Source organism: Sarcophilus harrisii, chromosome 1 (assembly GCF_902635505.1).
Source record: "Sarcophilus harrisii chromosome 1, mSarHar1.11, whole genome shotgun sequence".
NCBI lineage: Eukaryota > Metazoa > Chordata > Mammalia > Dasyuromorphia > Dasyuridae > Sarcophilus > Sarcophilus harrisii.
In genome coordinates this window covers 72244492-72267699 of record NC_045426.1, presented here as the reverse complement: position 1 = coordinate 72267699, position 23208 = coordinate 72244492, and the positions used below count along the sequence as shown (strand labels likewise).

The following is a 23208-nucleotide window of genomic DNA, read 5'->3' as shown; positions in this document are numbered from 1 at the left end:
CAACATAAACCCAATTTACATAATCTCTTGTGGTGCATATAATCAAATTGCTTCATTTCTATTGCCATGTCTCATATCTCTCATGTTCATTCTTTCTTCTGCTAATGTCAACACTTTTTTTTTCAGCTTAGAATATATTACCACTCCTTATAGCCTTGCTCACTTCAGTTTATAGGTGTCATTTTTTGACAATTTCAACACACATCGATTTTTCTCTTCCTTTTGAAAGATGTTACTAAATTACCATATTCTTCTTATAAAATATCATTTTTAAATTTTAGACATAATCGGTGCATTTGAAAATATATTGGTTTTATTTTCAATTATTTCTTATATAATAGCCATCACTTCAACTTGATAAACTTCTCGTGGCCAGGGACCATATCTTAAGAAGAGGATCATAGTGTTTTGGAGCTGAAAAAGACTTTAGCAATTTATATAGTTCTTCATTTATATTTACTATGGTATACAATTGCATATGCACTGCTATATATTGAAACGATAAAATTAAATATTATCATTCTACAATGAAGTGGACAAACTATGATCCATAAATTTCATTTGTAATTGTAAAATAAAGAAGACATGTGGTTTTACTTCTTTATTTTTATATCACAAAATAAAAAAAAAGAAAACATAGAAAAAAGGAATTATTTGTATGTTTTAGACGTGTTTTAATTTTAAAGAGTTATACTTAACATCATTTCAAATTATACTAAACTTTACTTAGCCCAAAGAGGCCAAGAAGTATGAGATAATTATTTTATGAATCTTCTAAATTTTCATTATGTTTCTGACTGACATACTCATTACCATGCAATGTGACAAATATATAGAGGCAAGGAAATATTGAGATATTCTATATTTATATGTGTTTTTATCTTATTTCTTGACCTTAATTCAATTTTATTTTTTTAAACAATAAGTTTTTATTTTCGAAATATATGCTAGGTGGTGCAATGGATAGAGCACCAGCCCTGAAGTCAGGAGGACCCGAGTTCAAATGTGACCTCAGACACTTAAGACTTCTTAGTTGTGTGACCCTGGGCAATTCACTTAACCCCACTGACTCAGCAAGTGTGTGTGTGTGTGTGTGTGTGTGTGTGTGTGTATGCAGAGATAGTTTTCAACATTCACCCTTGCAAAACCTTGTATTCCAGCTTTTTCTCCCAACATTCCCACTATCTCCTTCCTTAGACAGTAAGCAATCAATACATGTCAAACACATGTAATTATTCTATACATATTTCCACAATTATCATGCTGCACAAGAAAAATCTGATCAAAAGGGGAAAAAAATGAGAAAGAAAACAAAAAGCAAGTAAACAAAACAAAAAGTGTGAAAATACTATGTTATGATCCACATTCAGTATTAATTCAATTTTAGGTAGCAGATTTAGCATTAACACATGAAGAAAACAAGTTGAATAAAAGGCACAGTATAATGTAACAAATAGTAGAAAAATCTAATAGGATAATATTATAAAGAATAAACACAGAAGTTTAATTAACAATTGCCCTAATGTGGGGGGCAGGGGAAATCACACAAAAGTGCTAATAATTACTATTGTCTAATGGAAGAGTACATCTTAGTATAATCTGACATATACTAATGACATGGGGAAAGTTTGAGGGGAAAAATGGGATCCCATGAACTAAAATGCTTCAGAGAAGTTTAGTTCAGAGGGATCAAAGATGCTCAGGAAAAAAATTATGAAAACAAAACAAAAAACTAAAAGAAACTATTTCAGTCAGGAGTAAAAATCTTAAGAGAATAATGTAGATTCATATGAAACTTATCAACTAACTGATTTTTTTGAAGGAAATGTACAGAAGATGAAAGAAAACAAAGGTAAAAGAAGATAATTACAAGACTAGGCCCGTTCCTCCTCTTCACATAGTTGGGTTCACTGAACAAAGAAATAAACCCACTACAGCCTGGCTCCTGGGTCTGGCCCCCATGGGAGAGGGGCCTTGAGGGTCTGGGACCTCCTTCCAAAAGGAGGGGCCGATGCTTCAGTTGCTGTTACTGCTATTTTCACTATCTCTGTAGGCCCCCAGCTGGCTCAGGGATGAGGCTCTAGGGGTCCTGGTGATGAGCTGGTCTTCAAACTCTGTGGTACACCTGTGCTGGAGGAAGACAAGACTATGTGCCCATTGCTGCTGCTGGATCTCTGGGCAGCTGCCTTCTTTGCCACCACCAGACCTTCCAGCTTTGACTTGCTGTCCAGGGCCCAACTCTATAACTTTTGCTTTTTTAGTTGAGGTACCTATTCTAAAATGGCTGTGGAAGCAGCTCGAATGGGCAGCTGGGAAGGTGCAAGAGCGGGCTCCTCATCAGGGTCTGAGTCTTCAATGACTCGCTGTCTCTGGTCCTGCTCCATCACGGCCTCTATTTCCGTCTGGTCCTCCTTCTGCTCTCGCTGACGCTTCTCTGACGACAATGACGACACAGGTGCTGTGTAACATCACCTACATCGCCTCAAAGTCCACACTGGCCTGGCGCTGGTTGAGTTCCTTCAGCTTCTGTTGGCCCGGTCCTTTAAAAAAAGACTATCAGTAATGCCAAAGCTCAGAATAAAGGGACTGGCGAAGGAAACTAATCCAAGTAGGATTTTAGTTTAGATGAATTGGGAGAAAGAAAGATCAAAGATTAGGTAAGATCTTAGCTTCGGGGTGTATAGGAAAATTACAATTGACAAGAGAGAAAAATTCCAGGTAGAACTGCTCCATTCCTATTGTATTTTTTTAACTGCAGAAGAGAATGACCTTTACATGGGAAATGATAGAACAGAAATGACAAACAGGGAGTTGATACCCAAGGTAAGAGATGATCATAGAGCATCTAGCTGCCCTTTTGTGAGTTTAAGTCATCCAACCCAGATGAACTATATCCTAAAGAAATAAAAAAAATGACAAGTATTGATTAATATGTCACTGTGTCATTTGAAATATCATAGAAAAGAGGAGAGTTACCACAAGATTAAATAAAAACAAAATATCCTAGTTTTCTCAGAACAAACAATCTACAAACTCATTCAGTGAATTTGACTTCTATTTCTGGGAAAATTCTAGTATTAAAGATATTAAAGATATAGTTGGGCAACATCTAGAGAGTGAAGAGGCAATTACAAAAAAAAAAAAAATAGCTTCATTAAGAATAGATCAGGCCAAAATAACCTCATTTCCATTTTGGACTAGACATGTGGACAAAATAATCTATAATATAAATTTCTGTACATAGTGTGACAATTTGTTAAATCTGGCTGTATATAGTTGTTGTAAGGTTTTTCTTTTTTTTTTCTTTTGCTAATAGAGGGGGAACATGAGAGGGAGGGATAATAAGTGCTTATTAATAAAATAACAATTAAAATGTAAGAAAAAAAGATGAATCATCTTATTATTCTTGTGAAGAAAATGGAGAGATGTGGTTTAGACAATAACAATGACTGATTCAAAACCAGCTCTCAAAGTATGAACTCAAAAAGTAGTTAATTATTAAATGCTATAGAAAGACTCTAGGATAGCATCCTAAAGTACTGTGCTTTGTACTATTTAACATTTTATTAATGATTTTTTTAATTGTAGGAAGTTTATTTTTAATACACATTGCTAATGAATCATGTTGGAAGAGAAAAATCAGAGCAAAAGGGAAAAACCATGGAAGAAATGGAAAAAAACAGAAAAAAGAAATTAATATAACATATGCTGAGTTTCATTCAGTCTCCTTAGTTCTTTTTCTGGATGCAGATGGCATTTTCTATCCAAAGTCTATTGGGATTGCTTTGGATCACTGAACCAACCTTTCACAGTTGATTATCACACATTTTTTTTTATTATTATATGCAGTGTTTTCCTGGTTCTGCTTGTTTTGCTCAGGATCAATTCATATAAATCTTTCCAGAACTTTTTAATCAGCTTGTTCATCATTTTTATAGAATAAATAATATTCCATTATTTCCATGTACCACAACTTATTCAGCCATTCCCCAAGTGATGGGCACCTTCTTTGCTATCCCAAAAAAGGTGCTACAGACATTTTTGCATATGTGGGTCCTTTTCCCTTCTTTATAATTTTCTTGGGATACAGACCCAGCAGTAGTACTGCTGAGTCAAAGGGTATGCACAGTTTTATAGGCCTTTGTCAAAGGATTTAACACATTGAGCTGAATAAAATGAAATTCATTAGGGATATATATATATATATATATATATATATATATATATATATGTATATATATATACACACACATATATATGTGTGTGTGTGTGTGTATATGTGTATGTATATATGCACACGTATAAAGTATTACATTTGAGTACCAAAAAGTCAGCTTTACAAGAACAAGATGGCAGAGGCATAATTAGACAACAGTTGTTCTGAAAAAAACCTAAGAGTTTAGAAGACTTCAAGATCAATAAGGATCAACAATAAAATATGGCAGCCAAAAAAAGATAAACTTAATATGAGCTTGGGTTGCATTAAGAGAAGTATAGTTTTCTTTTTTTTCTTTTATTTAATAGCTTTTTATTTACAAGTTCTATGTATGGGTAATTTTACAGCATTGACAACTGCCAAACCTTTTGTTCCAATTTTTCCCCTCCTTCCCCCCACCCTCTCCCCTAGATGGCAGGATGACCAATACATGTTAAATATATTAGAGTATAAATTAAATACAAAGTAAGTATACATGTCTAAACTATTATTTTGCTGTACAAAAAGAATCGGACTTTGAAATATTGTACATTTAGCATGTGAAGGAAATCAAAAATGCAGGTGGGCAAAAATATATGGATTGGGAATTCTATGTAATGGTTCTTAGTCATCTCCTAGAGTTCTTTTGCTGGGTGTAGCTGTTTCAGTTCATTACTGCTCCATTGGAAATGATTTGGTTCATCTCATTGCTGAAGATGGCCAGGTCCATCAAAATTGATCATCATATAGAATTGCTGTTGAAGTATATAATGACCTCCTGGTCCTGCTCATTTCACTTAGCATCAGTTCATGTAAGTCTCTCTAGGCCTTTCTGAAATCATCCTGTTGGTCATTTCTTACCAAACAATAATATTCCATATTATTCTTATACCACAATTTATTCAGCCATTCTCCAATTGATGGGCATCTACTCAGTTTCCAGTTGCTGGCCACTACAAAGAGGGCTGCCACAAACATTCTTGCTCATATAGGTCCCTTTCCCTTCTTTAAAATCTCTTTGGGATATAAATCCAATAGTAACACTGCTGGATCAAAGGGTATGCATAGTTTGATAACTTTTTGAGCATAGTTCCAAATTGCTCTCCAGAATGGCTGCATATATTCACAATTCCACCAACAATGTATCAGTGTCCTTGTTTTCCCACATCTCCTCCAATATTCCGCATTATTTTTCCCTGTCATTCTAGCCAGTCTGACAGGTATGTGGTGGTATCTCAGAGTTGCCTTAATTTGCATTTCTCTGATTAATAATGATTTGGAGCATCTTTTCATATGGCTAGATATAGTTTCAATTTGAGAAGTATAGTTTTCAAGGATGGCAAAATAATGCTCCAACCATACCCTGCCCTTGTCAGACTTCATTTGGAGTGTTGTGTTAATTTCTAGCTGCCAAAATTTATGAAAAATTATTACTCTGAAGCATGTCTAAAGGAGATGGTGGAAGATCTTGACTCCATGTTATATAAGGATTAGTTGAAGGAAATTGAGTAGATGGCCCATCAACTAGGCAATGGCTGAATAAGTTATGGTATGTGAATGTAATGGAATATTATTGTTCTATAAGAAATGATGAGCAAACTGATTTCACAAAAATCTAGAAAGACATACATGAACTGATGCAAAGTGAAATGAGCAGAACCAAGAGAAAATTGTACACAGTAATGAAATTATGTGATGATTAACTGTGATGGACTTGGCTCTTTTCAACAATGAAGTGATTAAAGGCAATTCAAATAGACTTGGGATGGAAAGTGCTATCCACATTCAGAGAGAGAACTATAAGACTGAATGTGGATCAAAGCATGTTATTTTAATCTTTTTGTTGTTGTGGTTGGCTTCCTTGTTTTTTCCCTTTCTCATGATTTTCCCTTTTAATCTGATTTTTTTTGCACAGCATGATGAAAATGAAAATATGCTTCGAAAAATTGCAAACTTTTAACATCTATTAGATAGCTTGCTGTCTTGAGAAAGGGGAAGGGGAAAAGAGAGAAAAAAAGTTGGAATACAAGGTTTTGCAAAGGTGAATGTTGAAAACTCTTTTTGCATGTATTTGAACAAATAAAATACTTCTTAAAACTTAAAAAAAAAAGAATTAAAAAAACTAATTCTTTGGACTGAAATTTGAACACGCTCCTAATTAACCTATTAATTTATGTAAGATAAAAAATAATTTTAGTTGAATAAAATTGTTAGTATGAATTTGAAAAAGAATATTAGTGTCAATATAATCTTTAATAAATTAAGAATATGCTAATTTATCATTGTGAATTGACAGCTAATTACATACCACAACAATCAGGGCAATTTGGATGCATTAGAGCATTCATCCCATATCCTGGTCTGCAAAGATTAATCCACACTATTTGCAGAGTACCTTGAATATAGTATATCTCAGGAAGTGGCTCTGATCGTTTTTCCAGAATGTCTACTTGTTGAGTGAAAAATCTCTCTATAAGATTTTTAGCCTAAAAATCAACAATATAGATTGAAAAAATAGTTAGTTATATATTACATTTAAAATAGAATCTTGATAATTGTTTATCTGTTTGCAGTTGGGAAAAAAGAGAAAATGTCAGAGTACAATTTGTTTATTATTTCCATAAAATGCTAAACATTCAATCATTATATTTTAAACCTTTATACTATACAACCTCAGCATCCTCAACATTCTTTTATTATCAATTTCATTTCTATTTTATATAACAACTATTCCAAACTTCTTATTTTCTTAATTTGCAGCTCCAGCTCTCATCTCAGCCCTCCCCTTATTTCCTACTTTATTGAGATAGAGATATCCAACATATTATTCAACTACAACCTTAATATGTCTTCATATAAAATATACATGTGTGTATAATTGATATTTTAATATCACTGAAATTTCTTGCTGTCTCTCTTCTTCCCAGAAAGCTATCCCATATAACAAAATTTTATTTGGGAGGGAGTGTAAATAAAGGAAGGGTGAAGTATAAAATCAACATATTTTAAAATCTGACAATATATTGATCAATACCCATTGAAGATTCCATCCCTGCAGCCCCTGCCAATCTTCTAAAGAAATTAAGAGAATTGTCTTGTCATATCTCTTTTTTGAGACCAATCTTGTTCTTTACAATTCTAACACATTTATTTCTATGGCTGTGTCATTTTTAAAATCTATATTGTTGTAATCAAAGTGAATATTTTTTTCTTGGCTCTGTTTACTGTTTTGAGTCAGTTTAAATTGTCCTATGATTTTTTTGTACTCATGTTCATTATTTCTTCGAGCACAGCAACATTCTATTACATTCATGTACCACAATTTTAAACCATTTCTTAAATGACAGACATTTATGTGTTTACAATTCCTGGAAACGTTTTTGGTCTTACATATTTGCTCTTTGTCTATACACTTTGCAGGCATACTGGATAAATAAGAAATATGACATAATTTTTTTGCCTACTTCTCTAGTTATCTTAGATCCATTAATTCAGTTTTTTCTAAAGCTTTTTAATTTCACGTGATCAAAGCTATCTATTATATCTTTTATAATTGCCTCTATTCCTTCTTTTTTGGTTAAGAATAAATCTGTCTGTATCTGGGAAAGCTATATTCTTTGCTTCTATTGATTTTTTAATGGTATGGTCTTTAATATTGGGATTCTATATTCATTTTGAATATATTGTGGTATATGTTTTAAGGTATTGATCTAGGACTAATTTCTGACACACTGCATTCAAGTTTTCCCAACATTTTTTAATCATGTAAGAAGTTTCTTACCAAGTAATTTATGTTTTTTCAGTTTATCATAGTTATTGAGCTTATTTCTTATTCTTCTTCTTTGTCTAATTTGTTCTATTGATCTACTTTTCTTTAAAGTTTTTACTAAGTTTAATAGCATCATAGGGCAGCTAGATGGTGCAGTGGATAGAGCAATAGCCTTGAAGTCAGGAGGACCTCAAATCTGTTCTCATACAATTAATATGTCCTAACTGTATGATTCTGGGCAAGTCACTTAACCCCAACTGCCTCATCAAAAATAAATAAATAAATAAGTGATGATGACAATAAACAAATAAATAAATAAAATAGCATCATAATTCTCCCCAATATCCTTTTCTCTCCTCTTCCTAAGAGGTCCATCATCCCAGGTGCAATTAAGTGGAGCAGTCGATAGAGCACCAACCCTGAAGTCAGGAGGACCTGAGTTCAAATCCGGCCTCAGACACTTAATATTCTCTAGCTGTGTGACCCTAGGCAAGTCACTTAACCCCAATTGCCTTAGCCAAAAAAAATTCCATATAATGAACGGTATTTTTTAAAGAAAAGATGAAAAAAATCACAATTAATATTCCGAAAAAGTCTGGAAACACATGGAACTTTGCTTGTTCTTTACAATGTTGTAATACTGTTTTCCTGGCTGTGTTTACTATTCAGCATCAGTTCATATAGATAATTTCATGATTATCTGTATTTATCAAATTTATTACTCTTTTAGCATAGTAATATCAAATTACATTCATATACAACAATTTATTTAGTCCTTCCCTAATCAATGTACATCTACTTGTTACCATTTGTTATCACAAAAAGTGCTGCTTTAGGAATATATAGACATTTCTTCTTTTAAAAAGCTTGGTTGGAAAACAAGTCTAGTCAAGAGCTCCCTGTGTCAAATAGTAGGAATATTTGTCACTTAATTTGCATAAGTTTAAATTGCTTTCCAAAATCATTATAGTAACAACTCAACCAATAAAGAGTGCCCATCATTAAATCAACCTTACAACATTGACTATTGATAATACTTTTTCATTTCTCTCATTCAGCAAAATGTGAAATATAACCTCAAGATTGTTTTGGTTTGCATTTTTATCATTAATAGCATTTTAGAGAATTCTTTAGTATGTTTGTTAACAATTTGCAATTCCTTTTTGAGACCTCTTTGTTTATATCCTTTGCCCACTTGTCTTGGAGAATGACTATTGGTCTTATTGCATTTCTATTATTAATAGCATCTTAGAGAATTCTTTAGTATATTTGTTAACACTTTGCCATTCCTTTTTTGAGAACTATTTGTTTATATCCTTTGACCACTTGTCTTGAAGAATGGCCATTGGTCTTATATATGTACGTGGTTTATAAAAGACTGGATGTCAAACACTTATCAGGGAAATTTGACACAAAGATTTTTTTTCCTATTTGACTACTTTTTCTTCTTATCATACATGTATTGTCTGTACAAAAGGTTTTCAATTTCATTTAATCAAAGTTATGATTATATCTTTTGTAATTACTTGTCTATATCTCATTTAGTTAAAAATACATCTCTGTCCATAGTTAGGAGAAATATCTTAAATGCTTTGCTTCTCCTCTAATTGGTTTTTATAATGTGATCATTCATCTTAAATGTCTTGTGCACATAGAAAGTATTACAGAAGATGATGCAAGATGCTGGTCTAAGCTATTAGAAACAATCCACAACTTTAGCAGCATTTTTATACATCACTACCAAAATCCAACAGCAAGAGATACAAAGAGAAATTCCATTTAAAATAACTGTTGATAGTATAAAATATTTGGGAATCTATCTGCCAAGGGAAAATCAGAAACTATATGAGCAAAACTACAAAACACTTTCCATACAAATAACGTCAGATCTAAACAATTGGAAAAATATTAAGTGCTCTTGGATAGGTTGAGTGAATATAATAAAGATAATAATACTATCTAAACTAATCTATTTATTTAGTGCTATACCAATCAGACTCCCAAGAAACTATTTTAATGACCTAGAAAAAATAAAAACAAAATTCATCTGGAAGAACAAAAGGTCAAGAATTCCAAGAAAACTAATAAAAAAAAAAATCAAATGAAGGTGGCCTAGCTGTACCTGATCTAAAACTATATTATAAAGCAGCAGTCACCAAAACCATTCAGTATTGGCTAAGAAATAGACTCGTTGATCAGTAGAATAGGTTAGGTTCACAGGACAAAATAATCAATAATTATAGCAATCTAGTGTTTGACAAACCCAAAAACCTCAACTTTGGGGATAAAAACTCACTGTTTGACAAAAACTGCTGGGAAAATTGGAAATTAGTATGGCAAAATTTAGGCATTGATCCACACTTAATACCGTACACCAAGGTAAGATCAAAATGGGTTCATGATCTAGGCATAAAGAATGAAATTATAACTAAATTAGAAGAACATAGGATAGTTTATCTCTCAAACCTGTGGAGGAGGAAGGAATTTGTGACCAAAGAAGAGCTAGAGATCATCATGGATCATAAAATAGAAAAATTTGATTATATCAAGTTAAAAAGTTTTGTACAAACAACAAAACTTGCAGACAAGATTAGAAAGGAAGCAATAAACTGGGAAAACATTTTTTACAATTCAAAATTCTGATAAAGGCCTCATTTCCCAAATATATAGAGAATTGACTCTAATTTATAAGAAATCAAGCCATTCTACAATTGATAAATGGTCAAAGGTTATGAACAGACAATTTTGGAATGACTAAATTGAAACTATCTCTACTCATATGAAAAGGTGTTCCAAATCATTATTGATCAGAGAAATGCAAATTAAGACAACTCTGAGATACTACTACACACCTATCAAATTGGCTAAGATGACCGAAAAAGATAATGATGAATGTTGGAGGGGATGTGGTAAAAGTGGGACACTGATTTGGTGGAACTGTGAATGAATCCAACCATTCCGGAGAGCAATTTGGAACTATGCTCAAAAAGTTATCAAACTGTGCTATACTGGGCTTATATCCCACAGAAATCTTAAAGGAAAAGGGACCCATATGTGCAAAAATGTTTGTGGCAGCCCTTTTTGTAGTGGATAGAAACTGGAAATTGAATGGATGCCCATCAATTGGAAAGTGGCTGAGTAAATTATGGGATATGAATGTTATGGAATATTATTGTTTTGTAAGAAATAACCAGCAGGATGAATACAGAGAGGCTTGGAGAGACTGATACTAAGTGAGATGAACAGAACCAGGAGACCATTATACACTTCAACAAACATACTATGTAAGGATCAATTCTGATGGAAGTGGCTATCTTCAACAATGAGAAGATCCAAATCAGTTCCAGTTGATTAGTAGTGAACAGAACCAGCTACACCCAGCAAAAGAACACTGGGAAATGAGTGTGGACCACAACATAGCATTTACACTCTGTTGTTTTTTACATTTTTGTTTTTCTTCCCAGCTTATTTTTACCTTCTTTCTAAATCCAATTTTTCTTGTGCAACAAGATAATTGTATAAATATGTACACATATATTGTATTTAACATATACTTTAATGTATTTAACATGTATGGAATTACCTACCATCTAGGAATGGGGGTGGAGGGAAGGAAGGGAAAAGTTGGAACAAAAGTTTTTGTAAGGGTCAATGCTGAAAAATTACCCTTGCATATGTTTTGTCAATAAAAAGGTATAATTTAAAAAAAAGATGCTGGTCTTAACCTAATTTCTGCCAAACTACTTTCTGGTTTTCCCAGTAGTTTTTAATCAAATAAATGTTTTCCCCTAAATAATTTAAGTTTTCTGCTTTATCAAACACTGGATTGCTGAGTTCCATTGTTGTTGATTTGCCTTTTTCTAGTCTTTTGATTTTTTTTAACCATTGCCAGATTTTTTTTTAAAGATTACTTCTTTTCATCACTTCCCATTATTCTATTGTATTTGTACAAATTAATTTTAATATTTATCAACTTCTATGAAATATTCCTTTGATAATTTGATTTGTATGGCATTAAAAGTACAAATTAACTTTGGTAGTATTGCCATTTTTATTATATTGGCATAGTCTAGTCACAAGCACTAAATTCTTTCAGCAATTTAAATTATTTTTTATTTCTTTAAGGACCATTTTGTAATTGAATCTATACAAATCTTTCTTGTGCTTTGGCAAATTGAGGCCCAGAAACTTTATGAATTTTGTAGTAATTTGAAATGAGATTTCCACATCTGTTACTGCCATATATATATATATATATATATATATATATATATATACACACACAGAGAGAGAGAGAAATGCATTGATTTTAGAAGATTTTGTAGCCAGTAACTTTGCTAAAAATATTACTTATCTTATTTTGTTTCTTTGCTTACTACCTAAGATTTTGTATAATATTATTAGCATGAAGGATAGTTTTTTTCATATATATATATATATATATATATATAATATATATTCTTTTAATTTTTTCTCATTGCTATGCTATCATTTCCAGAACTGTATTTAATAATAATGAGCAGAAGAGAGAAAAAAAACCACAAAGAGAAACAGAGAAATTGAAAGGGGGCGAGGGGTGCGGGGAGGAGGGGGTTAGAGGGAGGGAGAAGGACAGGGAAAGACTGAATAATGTTCCTGGATTGGAGAAGGAAGTGAGTGGATGAAGGGAGAGCAACTGGTACCCTACTGCAATATTCCAGGGGAGAGGTGACAAGACCTAAATAAGGTAGTTGTTTTGGGAATGAAAAGAGAAAGATGTGGGAAATTTCAAACTTAGCAAATGATTATAAAGTCAATTATGTGAAGATTTCATGAGGATTGAAGCACCAAAGTTTTGAACTTTGGTGATTAGAATAATGTTAGTGTTGCTGATAAAAAAAAAAAATAGGAAAGTTAGTAGGATGGGTATAGTTTAAAAAAAAAAAATAAGGTGTTTTTGTTTGGAGTAACCATGGGACATCAGAGGGGAGATGTTTAGTAGGCAATTAGTGATGTAAGACCAGAGCTTAGAAAAGATATAGAGGCTAGATATGTAGATATGTGTAGAATGTGCATTCAGGTTATAGTGGACTCTATGGAAAGTAATATTACTAAGAGAGGGAATATAGAGAAAGAACAGGAGAAGACCCAGGTTAGCATTATCAACAGCACAGATGTATACAACTTTACAACACTGCCAGGTTAGTCTTGCTGGTGCAAAAATATTAACATGACATTGTCCATTGGTTTAAAACGTGTTCAGGAAAGACTAGGATCTCTAGTGTGAAAGCTGCTGAGCCCTTTATAGAGCTGTTTTCTGCTTTCCACCTTTGATATCCATCTGATCCACCAAACTCTCACCTGTGGCTGCAGTGGCCACACCTTCAGTCAACCATTTTGGCAGGCAAGGCTAAACCAGATTGAGGGTGATCAAAGGGCCTCGACAATGAGTTAGGAAGTTGTCTATCCCAAGCATGTAAAGATTTCCTCTAGTGAAAACAATTTGTTCCAACAGCCATGAAGATAGGTGAGGCAAGTGTGCTTACAGCTTGGTTAGATATTGAAGACACCAAGGTCATCTACTGCATCTTGAATCACTGCCAGCTGTCTTGACTCTGTATTGCCACTGGACAGTGATGATTTTAGAAGAGTGAGTGAGTCTGATGACCATGCAATTCTGCCTCACTTAAATCCATTTTACATAAGAATCAAAAAGGCTTTTCACAAGCTAAAAAAATCTAAAATCCTTAGCTTTCCATTTAATGTTGACTAACCTGGTTCTATCTACTACCCTTCATAACATTATAATCTAGAAGAATTAGATTATCAGCTATCTTCCTCATGTAGGAAAAACTCATTACTCTGTTTCTGCTCACCTTTATCCCTGTATCTTGACTACTTGACTCCTCCACCATCATCCTTTCCTGTGCTTCTCATTAGTCTCCTAATTATTTAAAATTCATTTTATACATCATTACTTTAATGATACCTTCCTTAAGCTTCCCAAGTGGAAGTGACTTCTATCTTATCTAACCTTATAGCATTTTATATTCCTCATGCAATCACACTATAATTTGTTATATTTACCTCTTACTTCCCTGCCATCATCATCCCTAGTTTCCTGATGCTTGAAGAATAAACACCAAAGCTACCTCCCTATCATTAGTAGATCCTGAAAATGAAGATTCAATCAACTGGTACAATCTAGGTTTATGGCTAAAAATTCATGACTTCTATTTCCAAATGCTGAAGTTTCAGTCACTGTTTCCCAAAACAGAAAGACCTTTCCCAAGATATTGAACTCTTTATTCTCATTCCCATTCAGTTAAATGAAATTAATTCTAAGGCCTTTTCTTCCTCTTTCTTTTAATTATATAGTTAGGATGCCCTGAAAGATGCCTACCCCTATCTACCCTTATCTTCACACTAGAGGTCCTAGTCTTCCCTGAACACAAGTTTTAAACCAATGACCAGTGTCATGTTAATATGTTGATACCAACAAAGCTTTTTTCATCTTTGGGCTTTCCTTTTTACGATTTTTATTTCTTCCTGCTCTGAAGGAAACTTGGCTTTTTCTGAAAAAAAAGACATGGCCATCCTCTTCCATTCTGATAGATCCAAATTGATTTCAATCCCTTCAAAACACAAGATACTTCTTGGGCATAGTTCTTGTCCCCAAGTAGTCACTTTCTAATTGTCCTTCAGCCACTGTCACTCAATAAGCTCTCATTTTTAACACACCTTCCCTTATTCTTTTATATAAACTGAGATCCAGAAGAAAAACTGCATAAAATATGAGATTCTTTAAAATGTTTAGCAATTTCACAGATTTTTTCTTCCCCATTTCCTTAATTATTTAAAAATTATTATAAAGTATGGTTCTTTAGGAGGTGGAATAATAAAGAAAAAAACTAGAAAATATAAACACAAAACATCTCAATAAAAATCTATTTTAAAATTTCTATTCTTGATGTTCATTCTTTATACCAACTGATCCTCCTCTGAATTTCTAAGTTCCAACTAACTATATCTTCTTCCTGAAGTTCAATATATGACTCAGAGACTCTCTAAAAGTTTCAAAAGTGTGCTCATACTGAGAGAATAAATATACATGATGATGTTCCCTTAATTTTCTTGAGCTCAGGATTCCTTGACCTCAAACCCATAACCTATAGATTTATTATAGCTGGAGTATCTTTATACAACACATCAGGACTTGCACAAAGAGTGGGCGGGGGCCATTCTTTCTCCAAGCATATATATTAGTAGAGTATGGTCCAATTACTATTTAGCCTCACGTGCTTGGGACCTCAGTGCATCAACTCAAGCTTCAGCCCAACAATGTGTCCAACTGGGACTGATCAGACTAATATGAGATTGGAAGACTCTACCACAGGTTGGACAAAATAGTCTACATGAACATTTGGAGAGGACATGTCTAAATTTGTGCATTTCATGTCACTTTTAAACTACTGCAATTCTGCTTTGCTCACAGAGTACAGTATCTTCCCTGATACAATAAAACCATCCTGGGCAATCCTGTGCCCATGGGAGACATGTCTCACAATCAGTTCCAAAATTCTTCAGAAAGATCTTGCAAGTGTCCTTGTATCACTTATTTTGACCCTGAAATTGCACTTGTCTTGTGAGAGTTCCCTATAAAATAGTCTTTTTAGGTGAATATACTTGTGGCATTTAAATAACATGGTCAGTCCATCAGAATTGTTTTCTCTGCCGTAGAGTTTGAATATTTGGCAATTCAGCTTGAGAAAGGAACTCAATGACTATATCTTACCTTGTCAGGTAATCTTCAGAATCCTCCAAAGACAATTCAAATGACAGTAATTGAGTTTCTTGACATGGCATTGGTAGACTGTCCAAACTTTGTAAAATTTGTGTCTGTAAACACAATACCTCTGTGTACTTTCAGTTTGGTTAATAATCTAATATCCCTTCCCTCCCACATTTTCCTATTCCTTCCCAAACATAAAATACCTTTGCCAATATGTGCATCAATCTCATTGTTTACATGCATCTCTAGAAATTGTACTGCCAAGATAAACTTATCCACAGCATTCAAAATTTCTTTATTTCCCAAACTGATGGTTCCATATGGTGCTGGCTACTGGTAAGTTTTTTTCATAGTTTTAATTTGTTGCATCTCAGCCTTAGAGGCTTCTCTAAGTGCACAATCATTTGCGAACCAGAAATAACGTATCAACTCTCCTTCTTTACTTTAGTCTTGGCTTATAGCCTTATCAAGTTAAATAATTTGCCATCAATGTAGTATCTGACCTCGATGACATTTTTGTCCTTATTAAAGGCATTCAACATCATCACAGAAAACATACTAAAAAGCATGGCAGCAAGATTACAGTCATGCTCACTCCACTGGTAACAGAGAAAATGTAAAATCATTGTCCACTACCCAGTATCTGGGCAAATAGGCTGACATGAAACTGACAGACAATTCTAGTGAACTTCTCCAGGCAACCAAATGTTGTCATAATTTTTCATAAGCCCTCACAATTGATAGTATCAAATGCTTTTGTGAGATGAACAAATGTTATGAACCTCTATTCTGCTCCTGGCATTTCTCCTAGAGTTATCAAGCAGCAAACACCATATCAACCATTTCTCAGACCATTCTGAAGCCACACTGGATTTCAAATAGATGACTATCTTCCAGATGAAGGATGATCCTATTAAGGACTCTGGAAAAAATCTTGCTGGCAGTGACTGAGAAAGAGTCACCTGTGAATGTCACATGACAACCTACTGAAGGGCAACACAAACATCCATGAACTCCTGGGGATAACCTCCTTTTGCCACATTGGAAGATTTCCTTGGAAGATGCCTTAAAGATTTCCATAAATTTTTGTATGAGCATTTGGGCTTCCTGCTTTTTAAATCTAAGCTAGAATGGAAATAGCCAGATGATTTGTCTCATAAGAGGAGCCTAATGACATTCAAAAACTCTTCTTTTGTTGGAAGTTTTGCTAAATAGGGAATGACTTTAATCTGAGGTATAAAGTCTCTGACTTCAACATTAATAATGGTCTTTTGAAAACACTAAGGAACTGTTCAGCCCTTCTCTCCAGGATCATGTCATTATCAATAATCAAGGTGGCTCTATCATCACTGAGTAGTTGAGATGTACCATAAGTCTTTGGCCTATAAATAGTTTTCAGAGTATTATAAAAGCACTTTGGATTGCTACTATCAGCATAAAATTGAACTTCATTGTCTTTCTTATTAAGCCAAGAATCCTGCATCTCTCTAAGCTTAGCTACACTTTTTTAATAGCCTTTTATTTACAATACTTACAGATAGCTGTCATCTTACAACTGAACAACTTTTCATCCTTACAAAACCTTGTGTTCCAATTTTTTTCCTCTCTCCACCTCCCATCTCCCCTAGCCAGCAAGTAATCCAATATAGGTTACACATATGTGGTTGTTTTAAACATATTTCCACATTTATCATGTTACACAAAAAAAAAATCAGATTAAAGGGAAAAATGAAAAAGGAAAAATCAAGTAAGCTATAAATAACAACAAAAAAGTTGAAATGTTGTCCTCTCTCTGGATTCGGATGGCTCTCTCCATCACAAGTCTATTGGAACTGGCCTGAATCAACTCAATATTAAAAAGAGTCATATCCATCAGAGGTGATCCTCTTATCATCTTCTTATTGCTGTGTACAATGTTCTCTTGGTTCTGCTCACTTCACTTAGCATCAGTCCATGTTGAGTCTCTCCAGACCTTTATGAAATCATTCTGCTGATTGATTTTTATAGAACAATAATCCATAACATTCATATACTATAACATCAATTGGAGATGGGCATCCATTCTATTTCCAATTCCTTGCCACTACAAAAAGGGCTGCTACTAATATTTTTACACAGGTAGCTGCTTTTCCCTTTTTTATGATCTCTTTAGAATACTGATTCAGTAGATACAATGCACTTTATTTTTGATGGAGTTAAACTCTGCCTTCTTTTTCATTTAACAGCTTCTGAATTTCCCCAGCATTTTCATCAAATCAATCCTGATGTTTGCAAGTGTTCTGATCCCAATGAATAAAAATGGTTCTATACACCAAATTTCTTAAAATTGCCTACTTTTACCTATTCTATTATTTCCAAACTATGTGCTGGTTCAGCTTCCCCTCCAAATTAGAAATGATTTGTTCACCCAGGAAGAAACACTCTACTCTTTTGATATTAAGTCTTCTGGTAGTTGTCTTGTGTTGGAATAGCCACTTTTGTTGAACACAAATATTTTACTTGGAGAGGAAAAATCTATTATCAGTTCAGCACATCACCTTCGTCACTCTCACATCCTATCTCTTCTCATTACAGTGGCATATTAAATGCCAATGTTTGCTGCAAGGGTACATCTGTGAAGTTCTGTTATATTTAGGTAAATAGAAGAGAATTGGTGATTACAAAGTCATTAAATACACAAGTCTTCAGTAACAAGTAAAAGTTGTTGCTGTTTCCAACTCCATTCCTTCCAAAGATTCCCAGCTTCTCTGACAGGTTTTATTTACTATTAGGTTTGACTGCAACCCTATGCCAGTTCCCTGGTGCTCCCTATCACAATTATTCAGTTTTATCTTCAGTAAGTTGAACTTAATTAGCCAGCCTAGCTTCACTCAAGGGTGCTATTTGGATGGAATACTTGCTGAGTTCTTTCACAACAAGACCTTTTTGCCTTTAACATCTACCAGATTTTATGTTGTCCTTAAGAGTGAACACATTACATATCAATAATGAGTGGACTCATCTTTGTAGAATTTTTGTGTTTTGATCACAGGTTGGAATACTCCCCTGCCATGGGAGGCAGGTCAGGGTGGAGTGAAGCAGACAATTTGTAGGGGGCCCTTTCTAGCTCATTCTTCATGTCAGGAGGTAAAGAGTGTGGTGCGTTAAAAATACTGCTCAGATGCCTATGGGGTCTTTGGTCCACAGCTACTTTGGTCCAAAGAAAAGATATTTCTATGACCTGGGACACCTATGTGTAAGGCTGTAACTATAGCTCTCAATGTTTCTGCACATGATGCTTCATCACTAGTCTATTGCCATAGGGCTATGAGGTACGAAGAAATGTTATGGGTGATGTTTTTTAATTCATGTATAAATTAGATTTAAATGAGACAGAATTGCACAAAAATCACTGGTCTCACTCTCTCGTCCAGTCAGTGGTGTCCAATAGCAAGATAAAAATCAAGACGATTGACAATGGCTTGGGACACAATGATTGACTTTGGCTTCTTTGATATTGACCAAGCTCTAAAATTCCCCAGCATCTATTTTAGTCACTCTTGTGCCCACTAAAATGAAATATTCTCATCTGCTCATTCCAGTAGAGAAAGCCATCACTGATGGGTTTGAAAATCCCAGGTTACTTTCAACCTGGTTTAACCCATCTGTTGGAATGGTTTAGCAAAGGTGTAATCTCTGCATGTACACAGCTCCTTGGAGCCATAAGTGAAGATTGAATGAATCAGGTAGCACAAGTGGAAAGCACATGCTGAAAGCAGCTTCAACACTAGAGGCTCAAGTATTTCCTGGATACCATACACACCAAAAGACAAAAGCTTCCTTCAAGGAGCTTTCATGCTTCATCATCATTCTCTAGAGTGAAAGCAGCTGTTTCATCTTAAAAAGCATTCTAAACCTTGAAAAGTATCTTATATTTGTTATATAGTTACAAGTGTTCAATATCTTTCCACCTTTATTCCCCTGTTACATTTTCCCTCCCTTCAACTTTTTCTTTGTTTCCATAAAACCATTTTCCCTTACATTCAGATATGTGGGGAAACATCAAGCCTATTATATTCACTTTAAGAAGAAAATCAACATGAGTTCTGACAAAGAAAACAATGGCTTGATCACAATAAACAAATAGTACATCTACATCATGCAGAACACTTTTCTCCAAAGTTTCAGGAATTTACATGTTCAACTTTTTCTCTAATTCTTGCTACTACTACTTCGTAAAAGTAGATAACTCTCTAACTCATAGGTAGAAATGTTATCGGTACTCATAGGTAGAAAAGGTTATGAGTTATCACCTTGATAACCATGTTCAATTTTCTCCTCCTTGTATTCTCCATCATAGGTCCTCTTCCTTCTTTTCCATGTATCTTCCTTAAATTCTCATTCTCAGGTCCTCCTCTCCCCCTTTTCAAATCCTTGTTTCTGCCCATGAAAACCTTTTCTTTTCACTAAGATTGATAAATCAATTAAGAAACATTTATTAAGTACCTGCTATGTACCAGGCACTGTGTTTGGCACTGGAGATTGAAAGACAAAAAATACAATAGTCCTTGCCCTCAAAGAGATTACATTCTTTCCAGAGACAACACTTAAACATAGGAATATACACAAAATAAATACAAGGTACTGGTGGGAACTGAGAGAAGGAACTAGCAGCTGGAAAGATGAGGAAAGATCTTATGTAGGATGTGGACTTTGAGCTGAGCAATACAAGGATTCTAAGATATGCAATTGGGGCATGGCTCATACAAAGCACAGAGATTAGAAGGGAATAGTGTATGTTACCAATGCAAAGAAGTGAAGCTTGGGAAGCTATAAAAGGGAAAAGAGGCTATAAAAAGAAAATAACATACAATATAGCTAGAAAGCTAGGTTGAAATAAGGTTGTAAAAATATACAGTTACCAAACAGAGGAATCTGAATTTGATTATACAGATGATAAAGAACATGCTGAATAGGAAAATATTATGGTCAAATCTGTCCATTAAGAATATCACTTTGGCAGCTGTGTGGAAGATAAATTCAAGTAGCTGGAATCTAGAGTCCGAGACTTCAATTAGTGGGCTACTGAAAAATATCCAAGCAAAAAATGAGAAGGGACTTATCTAGGATGGTAGAGAGCCAGCCTAGCTTCATTCAAGGGTATTATTTGGATGCAATTTTAGTCACTCTTGTGTCCAATGAAACAAATTATTCTCCTCTGCCCATTTTGATAGAGAAAGCCATCACTGATGGGTATGAAAATCTTAGGTTACTTTCAACCTGGTTTAACCCGTCTGCTGGAATAGTTTAGGAAAAAGGGAACAAATGAGAGAGATGTAAAAGAGAGAGAAGTAGCAAAACTTGGCAACTGATCAGATATGGCAGATTATATAACAGGTAAATTTAGTACAGCATAATACCAACAACAATAAAAATAACAATGAAATAATAGCCATTATAAAGTACCATAGACTTTACTTTCTTTTTATAGAGAAGAAAACTGAAGCTATGAGAAGCTAAGCAATATCTCCTTTGTTACATTGAATTTAAAGCTGTACCTGAAGCCAGGGCTTTCCAATTAGAAGCTTATCCCTCTAGATTCTAGACTCAAAGAATTGTATGCAAAAAATAACATCAAATATATCATCCAATAAATGTATAATTGGAAAAGATGCATAAGTCAAGTCATGAAAGCCATGAACCTGCTACCATACGGCTACCCACAAATTGTTAAAAGACTCAAGAAGAGGAATGCTTCTTCAGCAATTTGGTAGATCCCATAGGAAGAATCTGAGAAGCCATGTACAAAAACAAAATCTACACATGATTAGAAAGGGTCAATAGGTTTACACTTTGGAACTTTGGAAGATGTAACCTTGATACAGTATATATCTAAAAGCAATATTATATTCTGATTTCATGTTATGAAAGTCAATATGGTATTATAGATGAAGAATCACTTAGGAACAATAACATCTGTTTTCAAATCTTGCCTCTCATACAAAATTATTTATCAAAAATTCAATTCAAGTAAATTCAACATACATTTATTAAACAACTCCAGTGTACAGGGTACCCTGCTAAGTGCTATGAAAACTGAAATAATATGAAAAATTGCCTTTTCTTAGAAGGAATTTCAGCAGATACAACATTTAAAGAGAGAAGTAAATACAAGACATTTTAAACAGTTTAAAACTAAAAATAATTATTATTCTATAACAATGACCACCTCTATACATTTAACCTAATTCTTTCCTGAGCTTCAATTTCTATTTCAATTTCATATCATTGATGCCCAAGAGAGCATCTTGATCTGGATGTCCCATAGACATCTTAAAACAGCATCCCTATATTTTTACTTCTTCTGAAATTCTCTATTATGGTCAAGTTCAACATTATCCAAGCTCAAAACTCGTTGTCAATTTTGATTCCACACTTACACTCACCCTACATAGCCAACTGATTACCAAGTCTTACTTCTTTCCTACAAATCTTTCCTATATATCCCCTTCTTTCCACTTCATCTCCCCCTTGGTTAGGGTTTATCCCCACTTCATACTTCAAATATTAAACTGGCCTTCCATTTGGTGGTCTTGCCTCAACTCTGTCCTCATTTCAGTCCATCCTCTACTCAGCTGCCAAAGTAATCTTCCTGAAGTATAGATCTAAACACATCATCCCATTCCCACTCAATAAATTTTAATGACTTGTGATTCCAACAGGGTCAAATATAAAATTCTTTGCTTTTAAAGTGCTTTATAATTTGTCCCATTCTTACCTTTTCAGTCTTCTTATAGTTTCCTTACCTCTATATTCTCTGTGTTCTCAAACCACTCACTCCTTGCCATGACTCATACATGACACTCCAAATTTAGATTCTCCCATCTTTTCACTGACTATCCCCTAGGGGCCTGAAATGCTCTCCTTCCTCTTACTTTTGCTTCCTCAATTTCCTGGTCCAATTTGAATACTTCCCAGAGGTGGCCTTTCCTGGCTCCCCTTTCTTCCTCTCCCTACTGCAACTATCCCTCTTCTGAAATTAACTTACAATTACATTACATATATTCTATTTGTCTAATTCTTGCATGTTGTCTTTTCCATTAAAATGTGTACTCCCTAAAGGTTTTATTTTTCCTTTTCTTTGTATCTTTAGGGGATTGTTTCCCCTTTCTTTGTGAATTCAGACATAAAGAAAAATTTTTACTATGCATAATGCCTGGTGCATAGTAAGCACTTAATAAATGCTTGTTGACAACTTGAGAAAAGGCTTCCCAAAGGTCAACATCTGTCAGTTACACTTGGAATGAAGATAAGTGCCTTTAAGAGGTATAAGTGAGAAAGAGAAGTATTCAACACATAGGGAAGAGTCTGTGGGGAAAAATGTGGAAACAGGAGGCTGCAAATGCCACTATTTGCCTGAAACACAAAGTATGTGAAAAGTAGCCATGAACACTAAGGAGTTGAGATTTATCCTAGAAGCAATAGGAAACCACT

General features: G+C 34.1%; 1 protein-coding gene across 1 annotated transcript in view; it reads right to left on the bottom strand.

Annotated features, from left to right (window-relative positions):
* ZPBP (zona pellucida binding protein) overlaps positions 1–23208 on the bottom strand; it is a 125242-nt gene that overhangs the window by 22535 nt on the left and 79499 nt on the right. Inside the window, exon 8 of the mRNA XM_031965484.1 lies at positions 6504–6681. Within this exon, the coding sequence (XP_031821344.1) occupies positions 6504–6681 (178 nt within the window). The remainder of the gene's footprint in view (positions 1–6503; positions 6682–23208) is intronic.